Source organism: Lepisma saccharinum, chromosome 1 (genome assembly GCF_977018435.1).
Source record: "Lepisma saccharinum chromosome 1, izLepSacc3.1, whole genome shotgun sequence".
In the NCBI taxonomy this organism is placed as follows: Eukaryota; Metazoa; Arthropoda; class Insecta; order Zygentoma; family Lepismatidae; genus Lepisma; species Lepisma saccharinum.
In genome coordinates this window covers 187,564,588-187,582,651 of record NC_139229.1, presented here as the reverse complement: position 1 = coordinate 187,582,651, position 18,064 = coordinate 187,564,588, and the positions used below count along the sequence as shown (strand labels likewise).

Below are 18,064 nucleotides of genomic sequence, written 5' to 3'. Positions count from 1 at the left end.
GCTTCGGTTGGTTGCCTTTGCCCTCTGGCAACGGGCTCCAAGTGCGAACTTCGCAGAAGAAAGACGGAACCCGAAGGTGTTTCGAACAAGGGAAATGCAAAAGAATGGAAATCCACCACAAACTTGATACTTCGGAGACTCCCGACTTAACTGCAAGACTATTTCCTTGAACACACAAACGTTAACCATTCTTTAAAGTAGCCTACTTGTGAAGTAGTTTACAGCTTCTTCATATTTTTACATCAATAATGTTATCACAAAATTATTGTATAATGAACGTCATAAATGGGTAATATACCTGTTGCGTTCAATTTCTGAAATAAATTATATTTCGTTCTTTCCTGCTAATCGCCATGGTGGGAATGAATGATGAGGTGAAACTGATGAAGGGGCACTGGCGGAACATTCCAAGTCTATGCCTGGACTCAAACCCGGAACATTCGGAGGCTAGAGCGTAAATCTCGCAAATACGACGACTCAACATGTTCGGCCACCAAGGTGGTTCCATCTCTATCCATTATACATGAAGTCACGAACTTTTGGGCTTTGCTGACCGATACAGTGCTATGGCTAAATATTACCACGTAAATTGTCCACTGGTATGTTCACAGAAAATGTTGATAAGACAATTAGGTTGGCAAAATGTATGCATGCCTTACACGTTACAGTATACACCCTAATAACTAACTACAGAAAGAATAGTTTGAATGAGGTGAAACTGTGATAAGGATATGCGAAAATGTGAACACAAAGAAGTGCTAGCTAATACAAAAACGTTTTGTGGGGTGGGGAATGATTCGAAAAGACAACCTAAAGTAGATGCGGGAAGCGACGAGAAGAAGAAAAACAAAGGAAGGAATAAGTTCGCCTTATGCACAGAGCAGCAGCTGTTCTTTAAACCACCTGCTTTGTTTAAGTGCTAATGCGTTTAAGAATCTGGGGCATGCTATGAAGAGACTGGAACGGCTTCCTTGCTTCGCCTCGACGTTCCGGTGTTCGCGTCAGCTGCCTCAAGCTTTCTCTGGTTACCTAATTGGTCTTAATCACGCAGGAACACAGTCTCCCTTATCAAGAATTCTGGGGATGACTTTACCCGGTAAATGTATTTAACCCAGTACTAACTCAATATATTAAAACTTTAATCTTGGGCTTAGACGAATGACGAGCACGGAAAGCTACACGCCAGGAAAACAATTCTGAAATAACAAATCCACTTACAAGTCCAAGAACAACATGGGATCTTTATTTACTCAGTTTCTTCTTGAAGGAACACACCTCTTATCAAATGTACTTATCACAGTAATATATGCATTGATTATTTCCCTGCAGGGGTAGACTTTGTATTGGATTTGGTGGGGGACTTATTGTTCATTTGAAGTTATTATTTTTTTAAAAAAAAAGGTGAAAGCTTACTTAGTTCAGAGTTAACAGAAATAACGTTCAATACTTAGTATTCCAACATAAAAAGTACAAAATACGATGCATCAAAATATTAAGTGTAAAATGAAGGAAACAGTTCACAACTTCATGTAACCAATGTTATACACTCGTATCTCTTGATCTAACGAAAAAAATATTCCAGACTTCTCAAAATTCCACAAACGAGACTTTCATACGAAATACCACAAAACTTAAAATTCATGATTAAAATTTCCCTAATATTTTTCTTTTGAACGTGGTGTTTAAAAGTTTATAGCAGAAAAGAATACCTATTCACATTTGTCAAATAACTGTATGAAATGGAAATAAAACAGTTCTGGATAAATTCAAATTGTCAACGTAGTTCGATAATATATAGCGACAAAATTACATGTGATAATAATATTACTCGTATGGCGTATAATTTGCCAGCCTCGCTATGGAATGGTTAGCGTAACGCGCTATAAAGCTAAATATCTCAGGTTCGAACCCTGGTCAGACATAGAATTGTTGCATTTGTCTTATTAACCGTTTCATTCATCCTCATCCTCTCCATTCACCAAAGTTAAAAAAGCAACATACAAAACCGAATTTTAAAAAAAATCAACACTTGGATTTAGCTGCAACCAAGTTTAAAAAATGCGAATTATGCCTTTCGTTCACAAGTAATAAAACGTCTGTAGCATGCTGTGACTAAAATGCAAAATGATACCCAAATAACAATGCTCTTCTGAAGTAGTGAAGTAACACTCCGACATTCCTAAACACAAAGGTTTATTTCTGTGGCTACAAAGCCTTCTACTTGCCCCTTCCCTTGACATTCGTTGCAAATTCAAATTCCATCAATTGATTATCTTGAATAAAAACCAATCCATTAATGGAATTTACTGCACACACTTGAAAATGACTTCAAGAGATTAAATACAGACAAGAAAGGGTGCAAAATGGTATTCCAGCAATGTTTTGATGTTTGACATTTTATATTCGCTCAAAAACGTTTCCAAGGAGCTTCAACTGAATTTATTACACTTTGAATCACCGTTCAGTTTTCCGAATTATCTGGAAAGCTTACTCTCTGTATCACTTATATCTTATTTCCTTACGCCGTGTATCTACCACTCGGGTTAATCCCTACGATTCTAACAAATTCCAACAATAACGTCTAAGTTCCCATAGTATATTCTAAAAACATTTAAGTGTGTCCTTACAAATGAACATTTCCAAAGTCGACAACACAAATAGCAACATCGACATTAATGACGAAATGTGCACATGAAGTACAAGCAAATGAATGAGTGGCCCAATCAGTAAAGCACCTGCCACGCTGGAGGAATGAGTTCGGTTTTCAGGGTGGTTGACTCTGGTAGGATCTTTACATTGCACGTCCTGTCCGAGTCTGCCGTGGGGTGCTCAACACATCACTACTATGTCCAATGGAGAATGTGATGCACAGAAGAGAACTTGCCTTTTTCATGCTGAGTAATTCATTCCCTTCCACTTCTTTACTTGTATTTCCGTTATTTGAAGATATATGCCTAGAGTAAATCGCGACAACAAAACTATTAACGAAAGGTTTAAAGTAAGATCACAAGCCGGAATTCAAACTAGGACCCTTGCTGCATCACGCCCCTAGATATGGGCTTCAGGTTGATATAATCATTACAAAATGTGCTGTATTGCGCTATACAATATTTACGTGATCTACGTCCATAACTGTGAAATATGCGGAAACTGAATACTGTAACAAAGAAGACAATAATATGCATGCTTTCATGAAACCAAAGAATGTTGCGAACAAACAAGCAATCGACCGGAAATTTTGTAATTAAAAAATGCATTCACTGCAGGCAATGTACCGTGTCGTATGTGCAATTCAACTACATACTGTGACAATTGCTGTGATACTTCAAAGTACGATCATGTGGACAATACAGAACAACAAATCCAATGGACTTCATTATTCAAATTTTCTGAGTGCCTTGCGATTTCACTAAAATGTTCTGAAATTAGTACGTTCGGATTCCAGTAATACATATATATCTTGCCAGTACACTACATACAGTGGATTAATTAATTTTAATTTTCTGTGATGAAGACCTGGAACAGGTCATTGAACTAATCATCCTTGCACATACACAACGGCACGCACACACGCCACCTACGTTCGTAATAATGTAACCACACCAGAAGCGAAGCAGTGTAATGAATATGAAAGGGGAAACAACACAGACCACCAAGACAGACATTGCAAAACTCACGGCAGACACAAAAGTATTTCCTCTTGTCTTGAAAAATGTATCAATTGGCAATAAATTTGCAAAATATGTCAATGTGTAAGTTGCGCAATCCAAGATTCGACTGTCAATATCACTTAACAGAAAGAGATATTCTCACCAACTTTTACAGACTGCTAGTTGTTATTAATAAGTGCTTGCCTTTGACGCCTCGTTTCGGCGATACAACACTAGACAAATAATTTTGGATCAGGTGCATGCAACCACGCTCAACAAATTCACGTCACTAGCATATTAACTTTCCAATTGCGATAAATAAAATATATGACATTTATAAATAGTGTGATGGGTGCGTGCTTGTTATATCTCGATGTGAACGTGTGTGCAACAATGACGATGACACACGCGTATATTGCTTAAATACAGGGAGTCGCCGTACAACACGAACAAATGTTCACTGTGTGGAGGACATCAACAACTTTTCTTGGTAACTTTTTACACGTTGAAACCTCGTTTTCGACGCTGGGAGCCCTCGAAAAACGCTATTTTCATTCTGTATGCACGCAGCCATGCAGTACAAACTTACGACTGCCAATGACGTTTATCTTATGTTGAAAAACCACAAAACTTCTATTGATTGATCGCTAGATTTGGTATATTTTTCTTTGCATTTCTGCCACTTTTGACTAATCGCGAAGATGAAATTGATGCACACACAAAGACAGCCATGGGCAGGCCGAGATTCGAACCCGCGCGGTGTGCTAACCCACCTCGCCCAAAACCTTGACTACGTGCCTAATCAAGGCAGTGGCTGACTTATCGTGTGTGAAAACTTCTAGACGGAACATATGCAAACCCTATCTACTACACAAGCATAAAATAGTAAATGTAACATAGTGAATGATTTTAGGTGAGATTAAACCCAGGGAATTCACTCTGACGTCTGCTGAAATAAAGTTGTCTCCGTAGCACATAATCGCTTTTAGTGTATTGTGTTATCTGATTTTTTGGTCGTAGATTCGAAATTAGCACTTAAAAACAAAGCAAATCGGGGCACGAACTCAAGAAAACACAACATGCACAAGATCAAACCTGAACATATTTAATTAAATTGTAAAATCTTCTCCCGCTGTAATCCAAATATGTTTCAGATGTGCCCTGGAAATATGACTTAGGTTCCTCTCCCTAAAACTAGCAAAGAATCGTTAAATAACGGAAGGGTAAAGGTCGATCGCAATTGCTCTGAGGTGTCTAAAATTAAAAATTATTGTTCGGTGAATATAGTAGAAAAGGTTGTCGCCGAAAGTTAATTAATCTGCCATTGCAATTAGCAAACTAGTCTTATCAAGAGTTGCTATACGTCCCGCATTTTCCGAGACAGTCCCGGAATGGTATAATTTGTCGCGGTGTTCCGAAAAGTTTCTTTCGTGACACACTAACGTCTAGGAATCGGGTAAGAAAGCAGAAATGATTAAGACCAGTGCTCGAAAAATATTCTTCAGAGCTAGGCGCCAGACCTGAAAATCAGGCGCCAGGAAACCACCTACTAGCAATGGTTCATACTATAAGAAGTTGAGCATCAGCGTATTCAAAACATCGATAAATCGTGTGAGAAAAGCGGGAAATACGGGGTTGGGGAACAAAGAGTAAGAAATTGTTTCTGATTCTATGGAATGTAGCTACACAACGTTGATAAAAGAATCATTTGTTAACTTACGCTGTACTGCAATTTGAACTTCAAGAGTCTTCAAAATTTCGTACGTGCAAACTAAAAAAAACGGCAATATTATAGCAAAAGATCACAGTCGCCAGGCTGAAATTTTTAGTCGCCATGGCGACCGGGATTTTTCGAGCCCTGATTAAGACTATACTTTCATGAACACTATTTCCATTTAAATGCGAGGACATAATTTTAAAATGCTTATTTTACAAAACTAACTGTACATTGAACCGCTCCCTCTCAATAATGCAGGAATTATCGAGTTACAAGAATTTTCTGCAGGGATCTTTGACTTCACGATGGCGCCGCTCAATGCACTTGCCGACAGCAACTAGTAATAATGCAACTTTTATTTATTTCTGCTTGTGGTAAGGAGTCAGTGCTCGGACCTATATATTCAGTTTTCAAATAAAGTTTCGACATTACGAGATAGCAACATAGTTCATTATATCACCGAAAAGGAAGTGCAAGCTTAATGAAGACTTCGATGTTTAGTTCCCTTTACTAAGAAGTGTAAAAATATGATGAGACAATTAATAATACATATGATAATTATGGTGTTCGTGCATACTACTTTACCATGGTCAGCGCCCCCTTCTCCAGTGGCGCAAGCAGAGGGGATGGGACCATTCCTCCCAACCTTGGACGGAAATAAATTCCTGGGGGAGAAGGGACAAACATAGAAGTAAAAAAGCAAGACTAGCAGATTCTAAGAGTAAGGATACTCAAGATGGAATAATTTTCACGTATTTCTTGCATCTTTTCTTCCAGACGGCCAGGGGCACCTGAAGGGGGGCACAAATCCATCAGTTGATCTGGTTACTTACTTATGATGAAAAGACATTCACAGAGAACACCCATGCCCAGGCGGGATTCGAACCAGAGTATCCATCACTTGAACACTTACAAATTTCAAGAGTACGATCGCATCATTGCAGCGCCACTTCAAAGCTAAAACATGCTTTTCATACTTGAGGCATGCTCGTCTCTGGAGAATTTAGGAACTTAAAAGGTACGAATTATCCAAAAGGACACCACAATAGAATTTACATCCTAAAACGACTTTTCTGTACCGAAGGCCTACGAATCTGTCCACAGAAGCAAAAATAACTGGAGTCTACTAATTAAGAACAGAAAAAGAAGTTCTATGCTTCGATATTTTCTGACTCCCCATTTCTGCCCGAAATTCTGGTTTAGAGCCCCTTATTTTCAGAAAGAGACAAAAGCCACAACTTGGCTATGCACAATAGCTTCTCTGATAGTGAGATGGAAAGTATTTCCCAGAACTTATAAAACATCACTCTCATATTATCAGGTGCCCAGAACTTTGTGCAATTACCTACGTATTTGCTTTAATGTAGCCAATACAAAATGACAAGTAGGTGAACTGCACTTTTTTAAGGAACAATATACAGGAATTTTACGTGACATATTTTTACATAAAAATGCAGTTCTTATTGAGTAATTCATATACAGGGTCGCCAGGGCGACTAAAAATTTCAGCCTGGCGACTGTGATCTCTTGCTGTAATATGTACGAAATTTTCAAGATTCTAAGTTCAAATTGCAGTACAGCGTAAGTTAGACTTTTTTTTATCAACGTTGTGAACATTCCATACAATCAGTAACAATTTCTTACTCTTTGTCCTCCCATTTCCTGCTTTCTGAAATGATTTGGCGATGTTTTGAATACCGTGATGCTCAGCTTCTTATACATAATGTTTCAAAAGTCTCACAACCCAAATTCTGAAAATGTACATCATGAAAACCGTAAGAGATATTTACACCGGGTTTTTTGCATTATAAAGCCTCATCAATTGAGATATTTCAAATGCTAAAAAATTATCAGGTTACGCCACACAGAAAATTAGATAAATTAATAACTGGCAGAATGTAGCGTTAACATTTTTCCAGAAATGCACTTCTGAGTGAGAAAAATATGTAAGAAATTATCGAAGGGTCATAATTAGATGTATGGTGCCATGTCAATCTGTCATTTACGACCAATATTGGTCATGTGCAACATTTAATGGATTTTTGACTGGCGAATTTATGTGAAAAAGTTACATTTTTGGGACATATCTGTGTAGATGGCAACACTAGCAGGTCGAAATATTGTCACTTTCGCATCTACTGTGCCTGTTTATTTTAATTGATTCAGCATGGCGTATACATTGGAGCAGCATGTGTGCTTTGCTGAAGAGTATTTTATGATACTACTAATTCTTACAAGAAGTTTTCTAAGAAAAATACCCTTCTTCTGCTGTACCTCACAAAGCAACTGTTTTACGACTAGTCAACCACCAACAAATGATCCCACAAATTGTTAAGAGTTGGTATTTATTGTTGAAAATCAATTCTCAGATGTTTTCAGCAAATGAACAATGTTTTTTCAAATAATGTAATTTCTTTTATTTGGATAAATGCTAACAAATTTATTAACCCAGTGATATCCTACATGATCAGTTTAGTGCAGAAAACCAGGTGTAAATATCTCTTACGGTTTTCATGATATACACATTCAAAGTTTGGGTTGCGCGACTTTTGAAACACACTGCAGTATGCACAATTGCTAGTAGGTGGTTTCTTGGCGCCTGATTTTCAGAGCTGGCGCCTAGCTTTGAAGAAAATTTTTCGAGCACTGTTCATATATATTGGTGGAACAATCATTCAAAATATGATTTCTATACATATTCGGTAATTTTTATCAATCAGCTTTTATCTATTCTTGATTTAGACCATAAAAGTAACACCACAAAAGTAAAGATTCCCTGTGTACTTTGTTCTCCACTACTGACATTTTTCAAATAAACCCTGCTGATTCTGTGCACAGGAATATCAGGTCAGCAGGCCACTAATTGAACTACCTGATGGAATTTCGGAGAAATCAACTCTACCTTAGCAAATAATATTGTAGGGAAAGAAATGATCGAAAAATTCAAAAACATACTATCCTACTACCTCTTAATGTACTTATATATTCCTTACATATTAAACACAGTGTTTTAAAAGTCAAACATGAAAAGTATGAGAGAGATTCACAGTGCACATCTTCTGCATTATGAACCCTCGTCTATTGAGAAATTTTGCATCACTCGATTGCACTTCATTCAATACCGAAACGTTTAGAAATTAGTTAATGGATCAAGTCATAGTAAACTTTCTTCAAAAATGTCAATTTTGGATAGAAAAGATAAAAGAGTTTGAGCTATTTTTCTTTCTTTTTTAAGTTAAGTCCACTTTATGCACACAAAGGCCAAAAGGGAACTGGACCTACTGTTTAAAGTGCCTCCACAGTATTATCAAACCTGGAACCCCTTGATTACAAGGTAACGACGTTACCACTACTCTACCGGGAACACTACTTATGCACAGTAAGACTAATCGGGACTGGGCCTACAGTTTAAAGTGGAATCTGAACCACTATGTGCCTCCAGCGGGTCTCGAACCTGGGACCTCTTGATTGCAAGGCAACAACGCAAAGTGCTGTTTTGTGATTGGCATCATGCTAATCTGTGGTTACTGACCAATGGAGGTCATGTGTAGCTTATGATAGATTTGATAATAGCATCATCTGAGGCAAGATGAACCAAATTGGCATTCTAGTGGCTTATACTCTTAGCTGACAAAACAGTAACAGTCCAGAATTTTGTCGGTGGATGAAGAAAGGAACATGCCTGGCTGACCACACACCCACATGAAAAGGCATAACTCATACATTAAAGTAAACAGTTTATCCAGTAATTTTCAACATTACGTTGAAAACAGTTACTATCTGCCATATATTTCTGTAGCTATATCCTATTATACACTGCTTTCCACTCTCTTTTTTTTGTTTGTTAATTACACAATGAGAAAAAGATGAAATTATTGACGAGAGACACTCAAAGAAGCACATATGCCCAAGCCAGACTTGATTGTGGAACTATTAGTTTCAAGATCATTAATTAACCATCCAATACGCTCCCATGCACATGACAATTATTATTCATTCATATTATTTTTATATTCAAAGAACAAAGTATCTATGAAATACAACTCAACTCATGACAAAATAAAAGCTGCTTTAAAATCATGTGTACCTACTTTAATATCATTACTAGTCCCGAGGAACTGAAACCAAACAATTCACTCAAAACATTAACAGTGTTTTCCCTGCCTCTTGCCTAGTTGGTGCTCTGTTAACCGTTCAATTAATTTGCATGGCCAGGTAAACACAGGTCTTATTTTCCTGCTGTAAGCTTGTCACTGGATTTGAGTTCCAGGCTGGGCAAGGGTGTCTTTTTGTGAGTGCCCCTTCATCAGTTTCATCCCCATAGCAGCTATCAACCAAAAGTGGCAGAAAAGAGAAGCTAAATAAAGAGGAAGAGCATTGAAATTCCGGATAAATAATAATGTGACCATTGCCATAATTCCTATATGGGATTTTAAGGGAGAGTGCTTTGCTCATTTGATTAATTTGAGTATTAAAGTACTTGTTGAGTTCAGTGAAACTGGTGTTTCAAACTGTAAAGTAGCATCTCTGATGATGATTTTTCTCTCTCTCTGTAAGTGCTAAGTCACCTACTGCCCGATAAGTAGTGGAACAAACTATTAATCCGCCATTAATCACTGGTGAGTGCTCGTTTTCAAATGTGTAATTCGAGCTTTGTCTAAATGTGAGAGCTAGCTCTCATCTACATTCCATTCAGATAAGATACCACAATCCGAAATATGAGTCTTCGCTAAAACTGTCCGAGCCATCTTTGTTTCAGTTGTATCGGAGGTGCAAGAAGGGAGCACGGTGCTCACCCACCAGCAACTGCATTTTCGCCTGCTAATGAGTTACAATAGATTTTATTTATTTCTTAAAGAAAGTAAGTCAAGTATGAAAATATGTATTATTCATAAACAAATTACACATATTGCATAATATTCCTGATGAGTCAAATGCAGCAAAACAAAATCACTAAAAATATGTGGGGTGAGCGCCATGCTCGCATGCAAATAACGGAGTGACATATCCGATTGGTTGGCTTTATTTTACTTCCTTTTTTGTGCCACTTTTGGCTAATTTGCAAAGATGGGGATGAATGATGAAACTGATGAATGGACATTCACAAATATCCATGCCCAGGCTGAGATTTGAACCTGGGACCCCTGGCATCTTAGCACAATGTGGCCAGCAAAACCTCGAGTAGTGCCAGGTTAACAGGATAACAAGCATCAAATGGATTGTCTTGACCTCTAGTTCTGGATGGGTTTATATAGGAATGGTTGCTGCATACAGCAAAAATGCCCCCTTTTGAAGTAATGACACGCAAGAGGCAGAAAAAATGGTCAACATTTCTTTTTAAGATTTTTTAATACCTCTTTGAAGCCTACATAAGCTCATTCAGACGACTCTCTGCTTAAAACTGATTCCAAACCACTGTGCAATGTGCACTGCCATCCGTTACATTGATTACAAGATTACTATGTTACTACTAGGCCATTGGACAGGCTCTGCGTACAAGAGATGGAGGTTATCCTATGTTTACACACAGTTGGGTAGTAGGACAAGTATGAGAGGCATTCAAATGAAGACACCTACATTATCATTTCTAAAGGTTTTTTTTTTTTACATGAGGACTCATCCGAGATATTTAACCCCAAAAAATGTCAAAATTCCATAAACGACCATGTTTGAGCCCATTCTGAAAAAAAAGTGGTGTATACCTCAGTGCTGATATTTTATTTGCAGACATCCAGCAGGTAGGTCTGTGCATAAAAAATCAAGTCTTAAACTAAAGACCAAACCCCTTAATTTTAAAAAAATTGGCTTCAAAATCCAACCTTCAACTATTTTAACCCAAATTTCAACCTTAATTTTCAAACTTAGGATGGAATTTTTAGCAGAACATACTTGAATATGATAGAAAGTATACTTTATCAGCGATAAAATTAATTTAGCTTCATGTTTTTCAAAAGCATATTTCGTTCCATACAGACAAAACATGGGCATATTAGAACAACATCACTAATTTCTTGATTATAACGCACCCACGAGCTAAAAACAACAACAGACATTTATGAGAGAGAATCTTCAAAAAACAACAACAATTTCCACTTTCTCGAGGGTGTAAGGAGCGTCACCAGAACCAGTAAAAGATGTATAAGTGCTTAGAGTTTACAGGATCCTTGTTGTTGGGGAAAACCATGTTGAGAGATTTGCAGGAAATTTACACCAGTGGTAAAAATTTGATTTACCTTGTCCAGTAGCTACTGAGGTTGATGAGCCTCCCCACTAGGAGTGCCAGAGAGAGAGATTCATAAAGAAGAATAAAACAAAATATTACTCTAGTGAATTGAAATTTATTTTCAATCATATATAATCCATAGCAGAATAGCCCTTAAAGGACTACCTACTGACTGCCACCTCACTCCCACATGCCTCAGCATGCAGAGATGGGCAATCATCCAACCATGGGGTGAAGTGTGGTCAGCATGATTAATTCCCAGATGTTGTAGGTTTCCGAGAGCATGTTACGCTACTCATTCATAGCTCCAAAATCTCAGGATAAAAGTTGACGCCCTTTCCCCCAGTCCCATGGGCTGAGCAGAAAGCCAGAAGCCTTAGACTGAATAACCATGGGACAGGACTTTCAATAATATATATGTGGTTGTGATATTTGTACATGTATCTGTGGCTGTTGAAGATATCTGCATTGATTTTGTTTTAATCTCACTGTTATATGTCATATTTTTCCAATACCGTCCTGCAAAACATCCAGACGAATGGCACTTATGGAGAAACCGTACAGTGTTGCCAATACAGCACTAGCTCATGTCACTGGGAAATGATGAGCTTCCTTCACAATGTAGGTGTTACATATTTTATATATATAATGATAATTATATGTAATTATTAATATTATACTGTGAAGATTACAGTTCATTAGCATGTCATTTTCCCATTAGATTTAATTTAATACACAGGCACATTTAATATTCATTCGCCTTTCTCTGTAATTATTTCATAGAATAACATTGAGATATGGTAATGTGTTACATATATATATATAAATTCATTATTGTCTATGAATTTATGTGTACGTTGGAAACTGAAAGGTGATCTTCATTTCAGCATTAATGTCGAAAAAACAACGTGTATTTGCGACAGCACTAATATTGCTCACAACAGCAGCATTGGAAATAATTGTCAATTATTAAATTAAAGTAATTGCAATTCTATTATAACAAACTGAATGAAGTTAATATTTTTACTGAATGGAAATAAAATAACAACTCGAAAACTTGGTGGTGATTAGCCGGAATGCTGCGTTGAGTCGGCTCAAGATGGCCAGACAACGTCCACTTACTTGGCGCGCGGTTCGGGTTAAAAAGAAACTCCAAATGCATGGAAGTAATATTTCTGGGAACCTTTGAGTGGTTATAAAAAATAATTTCATTATTTTCTTCACAACTTTGTCGCTGGAAGTTTTTACTTGGAATTACAAAACAAAAAATGGCCAGCCACGGCATTTTCTACTGCACGAATATATAAAAAATCTCCACATACTTTATTTGAATATTTTTTAATGCGAATATGCTTTAAAGTATTGATAAATTCTGAGCACCACCATCGCCTATGACAATTAGAAAACCGTGTCAATTTTTTTCATAATGAATGCTTCAATTTTACGGCATGTTTCAACGTTAGGAATGAAAACAATGTAAAAATTTTGTTTTCACAGAAAATTTGAGTTTTTAATTTATCTAAAAATATGTAAACAAGTTACCACTTTTTTGTGCTCACCATCGTATACTCTACAAAATTTCCTGCAAAACTGCAGGTACCGATTTTACGTAAGCTAAATTTGTAAATTGAGAAATTTCACAACAGCGCGCTCGTATTTCCCATAAGAAAAGCACTGTCCATAAGAGCCCATTGTGTCTTCTGAACGTGAAAACGACTATAGAACAGAGGTATTATAAACATCAGAAAATGTATTATTCAATTAAATATTTGAAAATTATTGATTGACTTTAGAAAATAATGTTAATTTCTTTTCTTGTACAATTTATAGTTTAATGTTCCAATAAAAGATTAAGGCTTTTAAGTAATTTAAATTTATTTTTGTAAAAAAAAAACAACCTGAAATTCAGCAGTAACGAGTTGATCGCGAATATGTCCTGGGTTGGACCCAAAAAAATATGGTAAGCCCACCCAAATCTTCACTCCAGATACGTTACCAGGACTACATATTTAGCGAGTATAAGAAGTAGGAAAGGAATTTAAGACATTCTCTATATTGTGCATTCATACCATATTATTTCACAGTGTATTAATATTTTACGGTAAGAAAGTAAGGAAACACAAAAAAAACAGTAAGAATGAGAGAAATAGGAAGGTAAAGGTAAAGTGCTCCCCTGTGCATAGCACCACGCCATGAAGGCGTATAGGGGGTGTGGGTGTAACGCCCCACACTTTCTTGATAAAAAAAAAAAGAAATAGGAAGGTAAATCTATAAAATTAAAAAGATAAGCAAAGGGAGGAACAAAAAAGTGAGAAATGAAAAGGAAAATACTTATATAAGAAGGGGAGACCTCCATGGCAGAGTGGTTGAACTCTAGGACACCAGGGAACCTGAGTGTCCATTTATGAATTTAAACATATCACATATTCATTGATGCAATTAGCCAAAAGTGAGAGAGGAAGGCAAGTTTAAATATAAATCAAATCAAGAAGAAAACAGATTATAGGGAATTGTGTAATATTTCAGGAGACATGCAAGGAGCATGACTTTTCCTTTGCCAAAGAGGGGTGCACTTGACCATGTTCTTTTAGCTATAGATGCAATCATCCCCCCATACATCCATGGGTCTCCTGCTTTTCCTTTCAGAAAATCTGGTCACCCTAGTTGAAATCATGTTTAGAAATGTGTATGTGTGTAGAATGTTCTGTGTTTGTACATCTAAAAATAAAGCACCTGAACTGAAGTAATTTAATTACCGCTACTTTCATATTCAGAATACTGTGTCATTCGATGGGAAATGTGTGAACATAATATAAATGACAGAAATAAGTTTGGTAACAGTTCGGTATATTGGAGACACATTTCTTCATTTTTACAGAAGAAACTACTTACGGAAATGAGTTTATCTAAGGTTTCCAACGTTTGTCGAGGCATTTTCTATCATTGTGGACTCTATTTGAACGGAAAATCATGTATTTTTCAAGAGAAATATCTCACAGGCGCACAAGTGCCATTGATTTTTCTCCGTGAACCGGATGCTGCATACGTTGATGACGTAACCCCTTTGCATAGGTTTGATGACGTAACCCCTTGTCAGTGTTTCCAACCACATTTTTTTAACTATGCTTGCCTAACCAACCAAACCTAACCTTATCGGGAGGGAATTTACAATACCAGAAGTTTCTCCAATATGTTTGAAATTCGGCATACTCGCTAATTTTGGCTTCCTAATCATGAATCTGCAGTTAAAATTTGGCGCTCACGTGTAGAAATTTCAAAATAAGCGAAACTGAGTGGTCTGTGATCGGCACAATTGCTCATTATTTACCGGAAAATTTTCTGTCTCAAATACTTAAAAAACAACATATACACCCCTGATATTGCTATGACCCCAAATTTTAACTATGCTTGCCTAACCTAACCGTGAATGATTCTTGGGGCTATCAGTCAATGGTGTGTGCACCCGTGCATGGTCTTAATACCTTAAATTTTAGCTATGTTTGCCTAACCTAACCTTACCGGAATGGTAAGTGGGGCTATCTGACAATGGTTTTCCGGTAATCGCGACAAGGAACCGATAAGAAATCTTATTTTCATAGCACTTTCACAGCCAGCGTTGCTCATCGAAGATGCCATTTTTGTATACTGCAATTTTAGGATCCACACACCGTTGCTAAACTTACCTCTAATGAAATCAGTTTACATTCCACATCCTCTTCTAAATCGTGATTGTCAATTTCACTTCCGTCATTTTAGCCCTAAATGCATTTCTCTGTGGGATCGTTTTGGGCAAAACACCGAAATCCATAAGTTTCTTAATTAGACCATGGCCATCCTCCGCCACACTGCACTTAACGATCTATCCAACATTCACAACTTTTTACTGCTCCCTTCCACCATTCTAACACGATCAGTGATCTCCCCAAGTATGAAATCAACAATGTGGCAACGCTGCAGACACGCTAACAGATTGTGAATTGTCCATATCAACAAATATGGTTCTCATACTTCTATATGGAGAATGATTGCGAGAATTAAAGTTATATAGTTTAAACACCTATAATTTAATCGTTTCGTCAATTTTAGACTTTCGTACTTACCTATCTGCTTCGCGGAACATTCCTTAACATGCATTGATGTTTTTTTTATCAAAGTAATTGCAATTTTTCACATTACGAGTACTTCTTTCTCGTACCATTTTCGCTTGCCTCAGACACAATATGGCGTGTACACCTTCCTACATAATCGTGCGTCGAGCTTGTCTTTTGTCGATTTTCATTTGTTATGCAGTGTTTCAACTTTCGGAACCCAAGAAATACCCGTGAACAAAGCAAATCTGATGATTTTTTTTTAAAAAAAAACTTTTTCACATTTTTTTACAAAGGAAATTGTAATGTTTCGTGGCGCTATCCGTCCTGGAATCGGTGGGAAATTTAAAGTAAAAAAAAATAATTTTTGTTTGAAATTTTTGAGTCCAAATTTTCCACCCATTCCAGGCTCCGCCCCTGGGGTAATTGACCTACCACCCCCAACCGCTACCACGGTCCCTCCTCCGCTCCACTCCAGCTTTCTCTATAGAGTCCCTGTTAAAGGCATGTTAGAAATTGGCCAGAGTCACCTGCCCCCAAATTTTTAAATTTGAAGAAATCAGTTTCCAGGATACGGAAAACTTACGTGAATTTCACCACTCATCCACGACACGTCATATTAGGCATATACCCACAGCCCATTCCTTTTAACGAGTAGCTTACATTCACTGCCACATTTTTGACATTCCTTTCCTTTCTTCACGATCCCATGTTCAATTAAATTAAAAAATCCGCTGGATCTTCCACAGCCGGTACGAATTTCACCACGCATCCACAACACGTCATGTTTCTAAATTTTGTTGCAAACACAGACAGTTCGAAACACTGGATACCCAATGAACATGAACAAAACACAATCATGATGCGTGATGATGTACGAAGGTGTACATGCCAAAGGCTATTCTCTGTCAGAGCATGAATTTCCGCTATGATACATTCCCACATCACACAATGTTAGACAATGCTGCAGGATCTTAGTACAGTAAGTAGTTTCTTCTGTAAAAATGAAGAAATCTATTTGAACTATCGTAAATTAGTACCCACGAGGGGTAAGTACGAACCATGCGAAACACAAAATATCCGATTTTAATGTGTCTCCGATATACCCAATTTGTTATCATAAGTTTTCTTGAAACAGTCTGCACAGTAACCAACCAGTTCAAAAGCTCTATTCAAAACGAAACAATTATTCAATTTTCATTTTACAAATCGAAAACACAGAATTACGGAAACCTAGACCTTTAATCAGAAGCTGACAATTCTGATTAACTGCGAATTAAAATTACCACACATAAGAGTAGCAACTATTTTTTGCGATATCTACATTTACACTTTTTGAGTACACTGTCAATAGAACAAGACAAAAAAGAACGAAAAATGCCATCGGTCTACATCGATACAAATACGACATACCAATGAATATTGCATGAATTACAGGTAAATGTCAAGAAAAGTATTACACGTTACCCTGGCATTTGTATAGTATTCTCGTACAGTATTTTCATGTTATTGCAGACAATAATGGGGAGCAGAATTTTGATTCCAAACAAAACTGTTTGCAAAAACATGTACTATCGCAATGAATAACTATGGATAACTACACTGAATATTATTATTGTGTAGGCTTTTAAAACTCGTAAATTGTACTGACGATAACACAAGGACAAACAATGTTTAGTTCATGGTATTGTAAGTTGGATTCGTAAATACCAATGGGTGCGGCGAGTATCAACTTACCTTGTCAATTGGAATACTTTTTGAGGTCATAGTTAACAATCGGGAGGCTTCCTTACACTATAAGCGTAAATTGGATGGCAATTTATAGAGGAATAGTTTCCCTACGTAGCACCAAAATGCTGGTGACAGTCGACCTGCATGAGCAACATTAAATCACACAATTATTTAGCCTTCATGTTACGCCATTTTGGTTAACATTATAATCCAGTTTAGCGCCACTTCTATCACTGTGCTATCGCTCCATACTACTCACGTACAAACACACAACATTTTCACTTCACATGATCTTCATTACACTTGCAATTTAACACTAAGCACCAACACTTAAATCACAATAAAATGGCAAAATGGCGAACTCGCACAGAACTGCCGCAGGGAGTCATGGGATTTCAAACCTCGAATGTAGTGTCATCTGGTATCTAAATTGTGAACAACAAAAAACAAGGAGAAGGGAGAGAGAAGGGGGGGGGAGGATTTAAGACTTTGGGAGACAAGAAACATGTCCAAGGAATAATAAACAAAAAAAAGTAAGAAAACTTCGATAGGACTTTTTTTTTACGAAAATGACGTCTGTCTGCATTGACGAATTCCAGTGCATAAACAAGCAGACACTGCCTCCACAGCTTAGACAGCTGTCTAAATGATAAAC

At 37.1% G+C, this 18,064-nt stretch overlaps 1 protein-coding gene across 2 annotated transcripts in view; it reads right to left on the bottom strand.

The window, feature by feature from the left end:
- The window catches only part of LOC146005492 (ubiquitin-like protein 3), an 85,375-nt gene extending 67,570 nt beyond the window's left edge, over positions 1–17,805 (bottom strand). For both annotated transcript variants that reach the window (XM_083144747.1, XM_083144740.1), the window contains exon 1: positions 17,416–17,805. Coding sequence is in view for 1 of the 2 variants with exons in the window: in XM_083144740.1 (XP_083000866.1) it covers positions 17,416–17,445 (30 nt within the window). In the remaining variant the exon portion in view is untranslated. The remainder of the gene's footprint in view (positions 1–17,415) is intronic.
- Between the last annotated feature and the right edge of the window lie 259 nt (positions 17,806–18,064).